Source organism: Podarcis cretensis, assembly GCF_951804945.1.
Source record: "Podarcis cretensis genome assembly, chromosome: 6".
In the NCBI taxonomy this organism is placed as follows: Eukaryota; Metazoa; Chordata; class Lepidosauria; order Squamata; family Lacertidae; genus Podarcis; species Podarcis cretensis.
In genome coordinates, this window is record NC_137175.1 from 6184713 (window position 1) to 6198404 (window position 13692).

Below are 13692 nucleotides of genomic sequence, written 5' to 3' on the forward strand. Positions count from 1 at the left end.
GCATGTGACTGGATCCTACCCCAAAATAGTGACAGTCTGGAATCGCCCTTTGTGCAAACAAACTTGGGTGTCTGTTCAATAAAGAGAGTTGTCTCGAAACAACCTAAACAAAGGTGTTTGGAATATGGCGAACGTAAGGCAGCGGGGTGAGGACAACTTCCTGAGCAGAAACAGTCTATTCTCTTTTGTTCCTTTTTTCATGTATATGTGCTTATTTGAAGTGTATATGTGTGTATGTATTTGCAGTGTTTTGCTTATATTTTGTAACAATTATGTTAAATAAAATTTAAAATAAAAATAAAAATAGAAGGTTTGGGTCTGGCATCACTTTTCCTGTGTGTGTGTGTGTGTGTGTGTGTGTGTGCCAGTATCCATACTCAGCAGAGTTACATCTCAATGCAGTTCCTTTCTTGGAAGTGTCTTCGGGGCTGAAGGTACACACACAGCAGGCAATAAACACTCATGGATTCCATAAAGATTTGGTCAAGTGTAGAAGTTTGCTTGACAGGCATAAAAGCATATTGGGAGCAAATATATACAGTCGTACCTCGGATCCCGAATGTCTTGCGAATTGAACGTTTTGGCTCCTGAATGCTGCAGACCGAGAAGTGAGTGTTCCGGTTTGCAAACGTTCTTTGGGCAGTTGCAATAAGAAGCGGGATGTTGACCTGGGCGATGCAGACATCATTCTGACCCCTTGAGGGTTTCTTCTGTGCTGGAGGGCAAGGGAAGGGAAGTCAAACGCTGTGGGGGTGCCGCATGGTGTCAGAAGGCTGAATCCGACTCAGGAGGGATTTAAAAAATGGGGTCAATGATGGCCGGCCGGCCTGCGATGAAGTAACTATGGCAACGGCAAGCCGCTTCCAGGTAGCAAATCTCCATGCTCCACTGTTAGATCTGACACAGCCCTAATTAATTCATTAATTAACTCACCGGGGAAGGAAATGCATCACCTGCCTTTTGATTTAAAAACCTCCCAAGGTGGCTAGAGAATACATCCCTCCCGCGATACAAATTCACACAGCATCGGTCCCCTTTGGAGATCCCTTTTTATGTCGCCTTCATCAGGATTTGTGCTCAAGGTGGAGTTGGGAGGCTATAAGCAGCCCACTGCTTGTACCTCACAGATGTTTCATGCTGAGTTCCAGTAACTGTTTGCAGCATAAATGCTCCAGGGGAGTTGCTGCACTTTTGTGTGGGATGTAATCCATTGGAGTAGTCAAGTGCAACATTCCTTGTTTCCCTAGAGTGGACACAGACAGGGGGATGTTACTCCAGCCAAGGTAGAACTTCCTGTTACACCTGGTCTGGAGCGCCCTCCCGCTGAGAAATGTGCTAAGAGGAAGGGATGCTTGGCAAACCCTCACCGTGACCAACTCCTGTCCGGAAACCTATATCCCCACTGTGGAAGGACGTGTGGGTCCAGAATTGGCCTCCACAGTCACTTACGGACTCACTGTTAAGTCCGTGTTCATGGAAGACAATCTTACTAGGCTACGAGTGATCGCCGAAGAACAACATTCCCACAAAGAGTGCCCCTCCCAATGGCAATAATGCAGTAACATCAGGGAAGCAGCATCTCTGTGGCAACAGGGCAGCTTCTTTGGACATGTAAATGGCGGTACTTAACTGGACATCTTAGGCTGTTATCTTACAGAGAAGCTAATCTGATCAGTTCAGCAAGTTTCCTCCTACAGAGTCATATAAGCAGGATCACAGGCTTGGAAGGGACCCACAACGATCATCCAGACTGACCCATCAAACATGTAAGACGAATAAAGTGGAATGGTGATTGGATGGTCCAGTATAAATGCACCACAAATGCACTATTATTGCATCAATGACATGTTGTCAGGGCTGTCTTAAGCATATGCGGTGCCGGGGTGCAAAGATCCGACCGGTGCTGCCCTCTCCAGGTTGCCCAGGCCCAGGCGCGCAGGAGGGTGGAGCCAGCCGGCCTCCTCAGCGTCTTGATGGCTCGGTCACCCCCAAACACGCGGTGCAGAGCTGCCCACAGCAGAAGAGCCCACCGCAGTGCTCCGACCGATGGGCAGGCTCATCTGGAGCCTGTGTGGTGTAGTGGTTAAGAGCGGTGGACTCGTAATCTGGTGAACCGGGCTTGCGTCTCCGCTCCTCCACATGCAGCTGCTGGGTGACATTGGGCTAGTCACACTTCTCTGAAGTCTCTCAGCCCCATTCACCCCATAGAGTGTTTGTTGTGGGGGAGGAAGGGAAAGGAGATTGTTAGCTGCTTTGAGACTCTTTCGGGTAGTGATAAAGCAGGACATCAAATCCAAACTCTTCTTCTTCTTCTTCTTCTTCTTCTTCTTCTTCTTCTTCTTCTTCTTCCGCGGACTCAACTCTCGGGCCCCGGACTCTCGGCCTGGCGCCCCTGAGAGCCCGGCGCCCGGGTGCCCTGCACCCCTAGCGCCTATGGGTAAGACAGCCCTCTGCAAAATACATTTATGAAGCAACCAGTTGCTTATATAGCAAAACTGCCCTTGTCCAGGGATGGAAAGAAGATACAACTCCAACCAAGGAAGAAGGGCAGATAGAAATTGATGCACTACGCAGAGATGGCGAAACTTACCAGAAGAATAAGAAATCAAGAAGAAGAATTTTTTTTTTTTTAGTAAAGAATGGGGGAAACTTGTGAACTACAGTCGTAGCTTGGTTTTCAAACAGAATCCGTTCCAGAAGTCCATTCGAGTTCCAAAAACCAAGGTACGGCTTCCAATTGGCTGCAGGAGCTTCCTGCACTCTATCAGAAGCTGCGTTGGATGTAATAATAATAATAATAATAATAATAATAATAATAATAATAATAATTTATTATTTATACCCCGCCCATTAGGCTGGGTTTCCCCAGCCACTCTGGGCAGCTTCCAACTGAACATTAAAAACAATACAGCAATGTTCAGCTTCTGAAAAATGTTTGCAAACCGGAACACTCACTTCTGGGTTTGCGGCGTCTGGAAGCCAAAATGTTCAAGTCACAAGGCGATCCAAAACCAAGGTACAACTGTATTTGAAAAACCATTGTAAACAACTGAACTCATTAGCAGGATTAACGTAAAATGAGCAGTGAAGAAATAATTCAAAGGGAGTTTTAAGGAGAATGAATAAATAGTATAAATCTGGATATGCAGAGCAAGGATAAAACAGAAACGGGGGGGGGTGTCGGTTTGATGATTGGTGTTTTTTTATTGAATTTGTATTGGTACATTTGTTGTAAAATTGAAAAATGATAAAAAAAATTATAAAAGGGGGGGGGGGAGAGAAAAATTGCCCAGACCAACTGAATTATAACATTTCAGCTAGCAACAGAGTGAACAGGAGCAGAATTCAATTGCAATAGAGAAAAGCTGAGTTTGCCAGGTGCCCTGGTTGGTTAGGTTTCTGCCTAGATTTCACTCATCCTGCCCGCTGCCCCTTTGGCCCGTTGACTGGCCTGCATTCCCAGTTTGTCTAGTCTTAATATCTCAGGTGAAAATATGCCAGGTTCTGATGCCAGCGCTGATCTCAACATGCAGGGAGGTTCCTGTGGGAACAGGCTGACCTTGAAGTTTCCTGGACCCAAAGACTTTCCAGCTTCAAAGGTAAAAAAACCCAACAGGCCAGTCTTGCAAACTGGGAACAGGAACCAAGCGGGTGCCTTCAGTGCAGCACGGTCAGTGTTTTGTTTCCCTTAGACCCTTACCAGTCTCAGGACACTCCTGGCTGCGTCTAGAGCACATGGCAGCTTCAATATAAGGGCACATCCACGTCCCACAGCAAGATGTTTCACAGCAAGGTGGTCAGTGGAGGGAAGGCTGGCTCTGATGAGGTTATTATGGGATATGCTAACATGCAGGAAGACTGGAACTCAGGAAGCTTTCTTACGCTGTGTCGGAATATTGGTCCACCTGGTTAAAGGTAAAGGTAAAGGAACCCCTGACCATTAGGTCCAGTCGTGGCTGACTCTGGGGTTGTGGCACTCACTTTATTGGCCGAGGGAGCCGGCGTACAGCTTCCGGGTCATGTGGCCAGCAGGACTAAGCCGCTTCTGGCGAACCAGAGCAGCGCACGGAAATGCCATTTACCTTCCCGCCGGAGCAGTACCTATTTATCTACTTGCACTTTGGTGTGCTTTTGAACTGCTAGGTTGGCAGGAGCTGGGACCGAGCAACGGGAGCGCACCCCGTTGCGGGGATTTGAACCACCGACCTTCTGATCGGCAAGTCCTAGGCTCTGTGGTTTAACCCACAGTGCCACCCGCGTCCCTCCACCTTCAAAGAATAGCATGCTGTAAACTTCACCAACCACTCAATATTCTCAGTGGAGGGATTAAGTTAAGTTTGAATGTTGGAATGTGTTTGAAAGTTGAATGTGCACTTGTATGTCTAGAGACAATGGGTCAAAAAAACACCATTGGATATGCTGCTGGAAAAGTGATTAAGGGTTATTGTATTTGTTTCAAAACCAATAACAATTTGTTTTTAAAAAAGAATCTTAACGTTGGAAGGGACCCTAAGGGCCATCTAGTCCAACCCTCTGCAGTACAGGAATCTCAACTAGATCTAGGTTGCAGGTTTGATCCCTGTGTGGGAGATCTGCATATTCACTCCAGTTGGTGTAGAATCCCGCGGCAAGACTCCTTACGGGGTCCTTGCCGCGGGATCACATTCATCCAGTGCTTTACCAACTGCACTGGCTCCTGGTGGAGTACAGGGTCAGGTTTAAGGTGCTGGTTTTGACCTTTAAAGCCCCACGCGGCCCTAGGACCCACATACCTATGGGACCGCCTCTCCTGGTATGCCCCACGGAGGACCTTAAGGTCCACAAATGACAACATTTTGGAGGTCCCAAGTTGCAAGGTGGTTAGATTGGTCTCAACTAGGGCTGGGGCCTTTTCAGTACTGGCCCCGACTTGGTGGAACGCTCTGTCACAAGAGACTAGGGCCCTGCGGGACTTGACATCTTTCCGCAGGGCCTGCAAGACAGAGCTGTTCTGCCTGGCCTTTGGTTTGGACTCAATCTGACCCTTATTGTTTCCCTCCCCTTATGGTTTGGATCTATGGGCTGCTTTTAAAATGAGGCTGCATTTTAAATTGCATTTTAACCTGTGTTTGGTTTTTTTCCTATTATGTTTTTACTGTAATTTTACTGGTATTACCTGCCTTGAGCCCAGCTCTGGCCTGGGAGGGCAGGGTATAAATAAAATGTATTATTATTATTATTATTATTATTATTATTATTATTATTATTATTTTCCTGTATGGACAGATGGATCAGATCTGGGACTGGGGATATTGTTCCCCTGATGCCAGATAGAGGCTAGTTTCAGGAGAGAGCTATTAAACCCAGGATGGTTTAACTCTGGAAACTTTCTTCTTCGTATCATGACAAAACAGTCCCAAACCTCCACGTGGGTTTATGTAGCCAAAAGGATGGAAGTGGCGCACAGGCGTTTTTATATGCGTGTGATTCTCTGAGTACTTTAATTCCCCAAAACACTGACGACATAACGTTCTCGGAAACTCACAACAATAGACAGTGAAAGGAGGAAGGACAAAGGTAAAGGAGGTAAACGAGTGGAAAACGGGTGGAAAACAGGGTTGCTGCCTTTCTTTCTGACAGAAGTCCCAGCCCCTTTACACAGCGGTGCAACAGGCAGAAATCCAGCAGGTGCAGTCCCCGCCAGCACTGCAGTGCAGGTGGGAGCATTACCTGCTATGTTTGCACCTCTTGCGCATCCACTGCTTTTCTCTCCCTAACTTTGACAAGTCCCCCCTCCCCTCCTGCCCCAGCAAAGTTCCTGTCTCTGCAACACAGCAGAAATCCAACAGGTGCTGAGGATGGAGAAAATGTCCTCTGGTGCACGTCCTTTGCTTCTGTTCAAAGGTGGAAGAGCCCTAGCAGGTCAAGGAAAGCCGGCGACCCCAAAAGGAAGCCCAAAGGCAATGTGGGCAAGTCCCAGCATGCCCAGTTTGCAGGGTTGGCGTGCCAGGAATCCGTGGCCTGGGCTGGCACCATACCAGCAGGCTAATGCAACTCACTTTTCACATAGTGCTGGATCTGTGGGAAGTCTCTCTCTCTCTCTCTCTCTCTCTCTCTCTCTCTCTCTCTCACACACACACACACACACACACACGACAGAGGCCTGTGTTATAAGAATTCTAAGGTCCCAGATATAAAATAAGTGTTCATAAATGTACAAGGCAGCCTCGCGGCCCGGCCATCTTGGAGGTGCCTCTCTGGTAACGGCAGAGCCGACGTGAGCCGACAGGATGGTGGCCGCCAAGAAGACGAAAAAGTCCCTCGAGTCCATAAACTCTAGACTTCAGCTGGTTATGAAAAGTGGTAAATATGTACTGGGATACAAGCAGACTCTGAAAATGATCCGACAGGGCAAAGCCAAGTTGGTCATCCTAGCCAACAACTGCCCAGCTCTAAGGAAATCAGAAACTGAATACTATGCTATGTTGGCCAAAACTGGTGTGCACCACTACAGCGGTAACAATATTGAATTGGGTACAGCTTGTGGAAAGTACTACAGAGTGTGTACACTTGCCATCATTGACCCAGGTGATTCTGACATCATTAGAAGCATGCCAGAGCAAACCAGTGAGAAGTAGATATTGCTGAACTTTACATTTTGTGTAATAAAACTGGTTACAAATCTAAAAAAAAAAAAAAATGTACAAGGCAAACACATACTGTACATAAGTATATAAACCACATGTCTGAATTAAAAGAATTCCTTCCAGTAGCACCTTACAGACCAACTAAGTTTGTTATTGGTATTACTCAGAATAATTACACATGATAAAGCTATTTTTAGCCATCTCACCCCTTGCTTTTTCCTGTAAGACCAATTGCAGTCGTTAACAGTCATCAACAGGTTTACCACACCTATCAGCCAATCACCCATTCCTACCACCCGTCTGAGTAATACCCCTCCCCACCCTCTCACTATATAGAAGGGTCTGGTGACTTCTGTTTCAGTGTATCTGAAGAAGTGTGCATGCACACGAAAGTTCATATCAATAACAAGCTTAGTTGATCTCTAAGCTGCTACTGGAAGAAATTTTTTTTATTTTGTTTTGACTACAGCAGACCAACACGGCTACCTACCTGTGTCTGAAATAGTACAGGAGAGTAATCCTGAAACCATTTTGACTTTCCCAGTGACCTCAAATATTCCTCTGCTGTAAGGGAGGCAAATGGGAAAGTCTCCCCATTGTTTCTTTGCTCACAAAGCCTGTCTTAAGGGCATATTTGTGTATGAATAGGGTGAGCCTGTGACCTGGATCCAGGAACTAAGTATTTAGCATCTCAAAAGGAATGGCCAGGCTGCCCAGGTAAAGCAATCAGTGACCATTATCAGGTATCCTGACAAACAGGATTTCTGTTGGAGACCGCCTCCTTCAGTGATGTATGCATGATGTTTCGGGGAGGGGTGTTCTTGAGCTACAGGGTGGGCAATTTCAAAAGTCTATATAAGGGCTTGCGCACCATTGTTCTGGGTCCCCCCTGTTTGTGGTGAGTGAGCACCCTGTTGCAACAGTTACTAAAGATCAGGCTTACTAGCTGCCTTGCTTCTCAGTATTCTCTGGTTGGCCTCTGTTATTTTCTCCTACCAATAGGGAACCTACATAAAGAGTCTATACAGAGGACACTCGGGTTGCGAACGTCATCCATGCGGGATGCACTTTCGCAACCTGCAGCGCTCGCAACCCGCAGCTGTGTGTCTGCGTATGCGCGGGTTGCGATTCGGCACTTCTGCGCATGCGCGACCACCAAAACCCGGAAGTAACCCGTTCCGGTAATTCCTGAAGCGTCTGTAACCGGAGGCATGACTGTATGGGCTTTGAAGACACTCGAACTCAGGACGCAAGGGAGAAATGTGCTGAGAGGAAGGCATGCTTGGCAAATCCACACCGTGATGAACTCCTGCCTGGAAACCTACGGTATGTCCTCACTGTGGAAGGATGTGTGGGTCTGGAACTGGCCTCCACAGTCACTTACGGACTCATTGTTAAAACCGTGTTTAAGGAAGACAATCTTACTTGGCTACGAGAGATCGCCAAAGAAGAAGAATATGGGCTCTTGGGTACCCCATAAGGGAAAAGGAGCAGCTTTTCCCTTAAAATACCTGCAAGCTGGTTAAATTAGGGCCAGGTGGGCACAGCGCTGGCAGAAGCCCCTTCGGTTCTGCCCCTCTCCCCACCCCATCTGGGCACAGGCCACAAATCAGGCGGCCTCTCAGGGAACAGACAATGCCCCTGTTGTCTCTGGCCTGGGAGTTTCCACCCTAACCACATGCTGTTTGCATTTTGAGCCTGTTCCCCTCCTCAGGGCTGTTGGAGTGCCAGCGGGGTGGTTTCCTGGCCTTTTCATCCCTCTCCCCTTCTTCCTCCCCCCACAGCTCCCCCCTACCTTCCCCCGCTTTCAGAAGCCTGTCTGCTTCCTCTCTGATGCCCCCCCGGGGGCTTTCCATGCTGCCAGAAAATCTCAAGCTATTTTTAAAATGGGGTGGGGGGTGTGGAGAGAGGGAAATGACGGAGGTCCCCTCCTGCTTCGAGGCTGGCTCAGGAGACAGATCAGCAGACCAGGAGGACGGCAGGCTCCCTTGGTGTGGGGGAAGAAGGAAGGAAAGGGAGTTTGCAAAAGATGGATGGGGGACTTTCATCTCTCCCCCTCTGGGCTGGATGCCCAGGGGGAGTGAGGGGCAGAAAAGGAGGGGAGGTGGGTGGGGGTCTTCTTCTCACGCTTTGGCAGGGGTTGGGGAGCAGAGTCAGGAGCAAGCCTCCAATTTCAGCAGTTCTCTCTCCCCCCCCCCCCCAGCACTCCAGCACTCTGGTAATTGCCAAGAATGTGAATTTCCCACAATGCCCCTCTGCCAATGTAGCATCACTCCAGGGCACTATGGGAAGTTAAAGCACTGGCTCATCGCCTGGCAGTGACCAGAATGCTGTTGTTGCTGTCTGCCTGCCCTCCTTTCTTGCCCCTCTTCCCCCACTGGGCATCCAGCCCAGAGCGGCAGAGGTGAGGAAAGGACAATGCCACATGCATAAGGGGGGTTCTAAACAAGGCACAAGGGGTTCATGATCGATCCACATTAAATCAAGGTATGAGGGCCCTTTATTGATGGTCCTGTCTTCCCTAAATCCCAATATCCCCTGGGCTTTGAAAGTCTGCATAGGGGAGATGCATTTAGGGGGGAGAAGGTGTGGACAAGGGAGAATTCAAGAAAGTTGCAGAGTAAAACTGCAAAAATAAAAATAAAAATAAATTCAAGGGGCCCCCAAACCACCTTCTCTCTCCATCCTTAACAGCACTTGTATGTGTGTTTATAAATCTACAATTTAGCAAAGCTGTTTTCTCAGTCAAAATAAATTAAAAAATTGTCCAGTAGCACCTTAGGTAAAGGTAAAGGTACCCCTGCCCGTACGGGCCAGTCTTGACAGACTCTGGGGTTGTGCGCCCATCTCACTTAAGAGGCCAGGGGCCAGCGCTGTCCGGAGACACTTCCGGGTCACGTGGCCAGCGTGACATCGCTGCTCTGGCGAGCCAGAGCCGCACACGGAAACGCCGTTTACCTTCCCGCTGGTGAGCGGTCCCTATTTATCTACTTGCACCCGGAGGTGCTTTTGAACTGCTAGGTTGGCAGGCGCTGGGACCGAGCAGCGGGAGCGCACCCCGCCGCAGGGATTCGAACCGCCGACCTTTCGATCGGCAAGTCCTAGGCGCTGAGGCTTTAACCCACAGCACCACCTGCGTCCCTCCAGTAGCACCTTAGAGACCAACTATGTTTGTTCTGGGTATAAGCTTCTATGCACATGCACACTTCTTCAGATACCCAGAACAAACCTAGTTTGTCTCTAAGGTGCTACTGCACAATTTTTTTTATTTTTATTTATTTATTTTGACTGCATCAGACCAACACGGCTACCTAACTGAATTTGTTTTCTCGTTGTAAGAGCTCACAGGCAGCGGAATTAAGTTTATTTGCAGCGCGTGTTGTGGAAAGGTTTGAATGAAGTCCTGTATTGGAACAGTTTTTAAAAACAATGGAATAAACATGCATTTGGGGGATGTTTTAGGTCAGAGCTGCTGCTGCTGCTGCTTTCCCGCCCCCCCTCCAACACCCCCCCCCCGCTCATTCTTTACCTCCATCTCCCCTATTCCTGAAGCCCCCAGGGAGGAGATGATAAGGGTGAGACTTTCTTGACCTTTTGCTCCCAACTCCCTCTTTGGGAGGAAAAAAAACCTGATAAGGCTCAGATTAAAATAGCCCCCTTATCTCTGCTCTCCCCCCCCCCACAACTGTGTGTGTGCAGTGGGGCTCCCTGGGTCTCACCAGAACCCATTTAGTGCCTGAGAACAGAGAAGCCTTTTAAGGAGGGCTCAGGAAGGGAGCTTTAAATGGGGTCTCCTGGGGTCAGGGCTGGGACATTGGCTTGCTGGTTTTAATCTGCGTAAGTGACTTAGAGGCTGGAAACGAGATCGGCTTCTTAACAGCAGTCTGGATGAAAGCGGGTTGCGGGGGGGCGGTTGCTCGCCCGCTCCAGCTGGCTTTGCAAGGGCTTGAGTCCCCAAGGGTATTTGGGGGTGTGCTTGGAGGGCAGAGGAGGGGGGGGTGGATGGAGGAAAGGAGGAAATGACAGCAGCAGCTTGTACTCTGCAGCCAACCATTCAGTTCCCTCCGATCCCCTTGGGCCGGAAAACACCTTGGCTTCTGAAAGGCAAGGTGACGTAAATTCGGAGGAGAAATTGTTGAGTGGGCAAAAGATGAAGGGTGAGAGTGTCGCAGCAAGGCTGGGAAACAGCTTTGAATGAGGGAGAAGCAGGGAAGCAGGACCCGTGAAACTAATAATAATAATAATAATAATAATAATAATACCGTATTTTTCGCTCTATAAGACGCACCAGACCGCAAGACGCACCTAGTTTTTTGAGGAGGAAAACAATAAAAAAATATTCTGAATCTCAGAAGCCAGAACAGCGAGAGGGATCGCTGCACAGTGAAAGCAGCAATCCCTCTTGCTGTTCTGGCTTCTGGCTTAGCCGCACAGCCTGCATTTGCTCCATAAGATGCACACACATTTCCCCTTACTTTTTAGGAGGGAAAAAGTGAGTCTTATAGAGCAAAAAATACGGTAATTGTACCCCATCCATCTGACTGTGTTGCCCCAGCCACTCTGGGCAGCTACCAACAGATATAAAAATACAGTGGTACCTCGGGTTAAGAACTTAATTCGTTTTGGAGGTCCGTTCTTAACCTGAAACTGTTCTTAACCTGAAGCACCACTTTAGATAATGGGGCCCCCCTCTACTGCTGCGCCATCGTTGTGCGATTTCTGTTCTCATCCTGAAGCAAAGTTCTTAACCTGAGGTACTATATCTGGGTTAGTGGAGTCTGTAACCTGAAGCATCTGTAACCTGAAGCATCTGTAACCCGAGGGACCACTGTATAACAAAACATCAAGCATTAAAAACTTCCCTATGCAGGGCTGCTTTCAGATGTCTTCTAAAAGTTGCGTAGTTATTTATGTGTGGAGAATCAGAACTTACAGGGTTAAACAGTTCTGTGTGACGTCTCACATTCTGAGGCGTGGTTTGGTTCACATACAGGAATCTTTCTTTGTTCCTTTCGTTTTTGGCTGAGAGACGAAAGAATGCCTGCTCTCTCGCCGGGCTGATTTATGTTTTTCTTCTCATTAAAGGCTGTTAGAGATTAGCAAGAAGCCTGCGTTCAGTCTGATTTATTATCCACACACAAGGCAACACTTTCTACCGCTGCAGAACTCTGCTAAGAGCTTCAAAGAGAGCTCAAGTTTTTTCTATCTGCACAGGCGTCCATCGGCACAGGGGAAGTGTGCCGGGCGCCATCTTATCTCAGCAATTTATCTCCTTGACGTCTGATGGGAGGGCGTTGCACAGGGCGGGCGCCACTACCAAGAAGACCCTCTGCCTTATTCGCTGTACAACAACAACAACAGCAGCAACAACAACAACCATTTAATATTTATATGTCACCTATCTGACTGGGCTGCCCTAGCTATTCTGGGTGGCTTCCAGCAAATTACACAATCACAAATGATGAAACTCTCAATTAGGGAAGCAGCGAGAAGGCCCTCAGAGCTGGACCTCAGTGCCCATGCTGAACGATGCTGATGGAGACACTCCTTCAGGTATACATAAGGACGTAAGGGGAGGGGGACTTCCGGGTTGGTGCCTCCGGTAATGGCGGATGATTTCAGAACTCACAGGGTTAAAGAGTTCTGTGTGACGTCCCTCAATTCCTGTCGCGTGACTCAGAAGGAGGGAGGAGTTGTTCCTCACTGCCTCTTTGTCTCTGAGGGAGACGGTAGCCATGAACGCTAGCAGTCCAGGGAAAGACTGTAAAATGCTGATTTATTGTTTTACTGCTTGAATAAACACTGTTATATAAACACACAGACGCCTGGGTGTGTTTGAAGCTTCTAAGCTGACACCGGGAAGCAACAGCTCCGCTGTGTTTATTTACTCCGCACTTCGTGGCGAAGGAGGGATCGGAACAGCAGGAGGCACAGCTAGAGGGAAACGTGCCGGGCTGAGATCGCTTAAAGCTGAGGCTAATTGGGGTCGTAAACCAATTAGCTACGCCAATTTTTTAACATTCCTCTGATTGGGAGGAATTTGCCCCGTGGGAATTTGGGTCTGGCCGCCACGGCGAAGGCGGAGACCCGCAAAAATCACAGGCGGGAGAAGCCTGTGAGCGTGGGATTCGGCGGGCACCTTTTGCGCCTCCCTTACTCGCGGGGAAACCCAGTTTCAGGGGTCCGGAGCGATGTGGGGTGAGCGGCGCGGTGCTTCGAATCATCAGCTTTTTCCACAGAGCGAAGCCGCATAGCTGTTGCCAGAGAGCGCTGACTTTTTCCTGTGGACAATTTGATTCTAAAGTAACTACCCGTGAGTAGAGCTGAGGCGGGAGAATTGGATTTTTAAAACGTTTAATTTGGTATCGTAACGGGGAGGTTCAATACAGGAAGTCCGCCTTCCCCTTTTGTAAACAGACTGAAGCAATGAGGCTGCAAGCTGAAGTCTTGGAAAGCCTATTGTAAAAGACTAAATTTCCATTGGTAAAGAACATTAACCCCCCCTGGAGGCAGGAGAAGAGGGGGAGAAGTTGTGGACTGAATATGCCTGCAGGAGAGAGCGAAGAGAGTTAAAATACCACCGCTCTGACCCTGGAAACGGGCTGCTAGCAGGACTGACGTCTTTTGGAATGTTCATTGACAGCGCTTAGAACGTTCATTGACAGCTAGCTAATAAGAGAAATACATTGTTTCTACTGTCTCCAGCTGTTTTTAAAAAAGGAGTAAAAGTAACTGAAAACTGAAACTAACTTTGGATTCTTTGAACTGTGTTTAAAAGAGGACATTATTGATTAATATAAATAGAAACTGTTTCCCCCTAGTGGAAGCCTTTGAAACTGGTTGCTTTATAAGAGCTGGGCTAGGGGAATTTCCAGCTGCAAGATAAAAAACTGTGAGACTCTGGGACTGACCTTGAATCTTTTAAGTGCTATGGCAAATGGAAAGGAAAAAACAGACCAGTCAACTGCAGAAAAAACATTAAGGTATGGGAGGACTTTGCAGCAACCCAGGAGAGGCTCAACACCAGGCATCCCTGCTTCTTCTGCGGCTGCTTCTGCACCAGTAC

At 48.2% G+C, this 13692-nt stretch overlaps 1 protein-coding gene and 1 long non-coding RNA gene across 2 annotated transcripts in view; one reads left to right on the forward strand and one right to left on the reverse strand.

Annotated features, from left to right (window-relative positions):
- Positions 1–13692, reverse strand: part of LOC307218115 — a 281127-nt gene that overhangs the window by 147258 nt on the left and 120177 nt on the right. The window lies entirely within an intron of this gene.
- LOC307219322 (large ribosomal subunit protein eL30) lies at positions 6211–6679 on the forward strand. The gene has a single exon (XM_079982430.1). The coding sequence runs from the start codon at positions 6270–6272 to the stop codon at positions 6615–6617; it is 348 nt and encodes a 115-aa protein (XP_079838556.1). The 5' UTR covers positions 6211–6269; the 3' UTR covers positions 6618–6679.

Excerpts from the sequence above, each read along its gene's own strand:
- LOC307219322 (XM_079982430.1), top strand. The coding sequence starts at position 6,270 with ATGGTGGCCGCCAAGAAGACGAAAAAGTCCCTCGAGTCCATAAACTCT.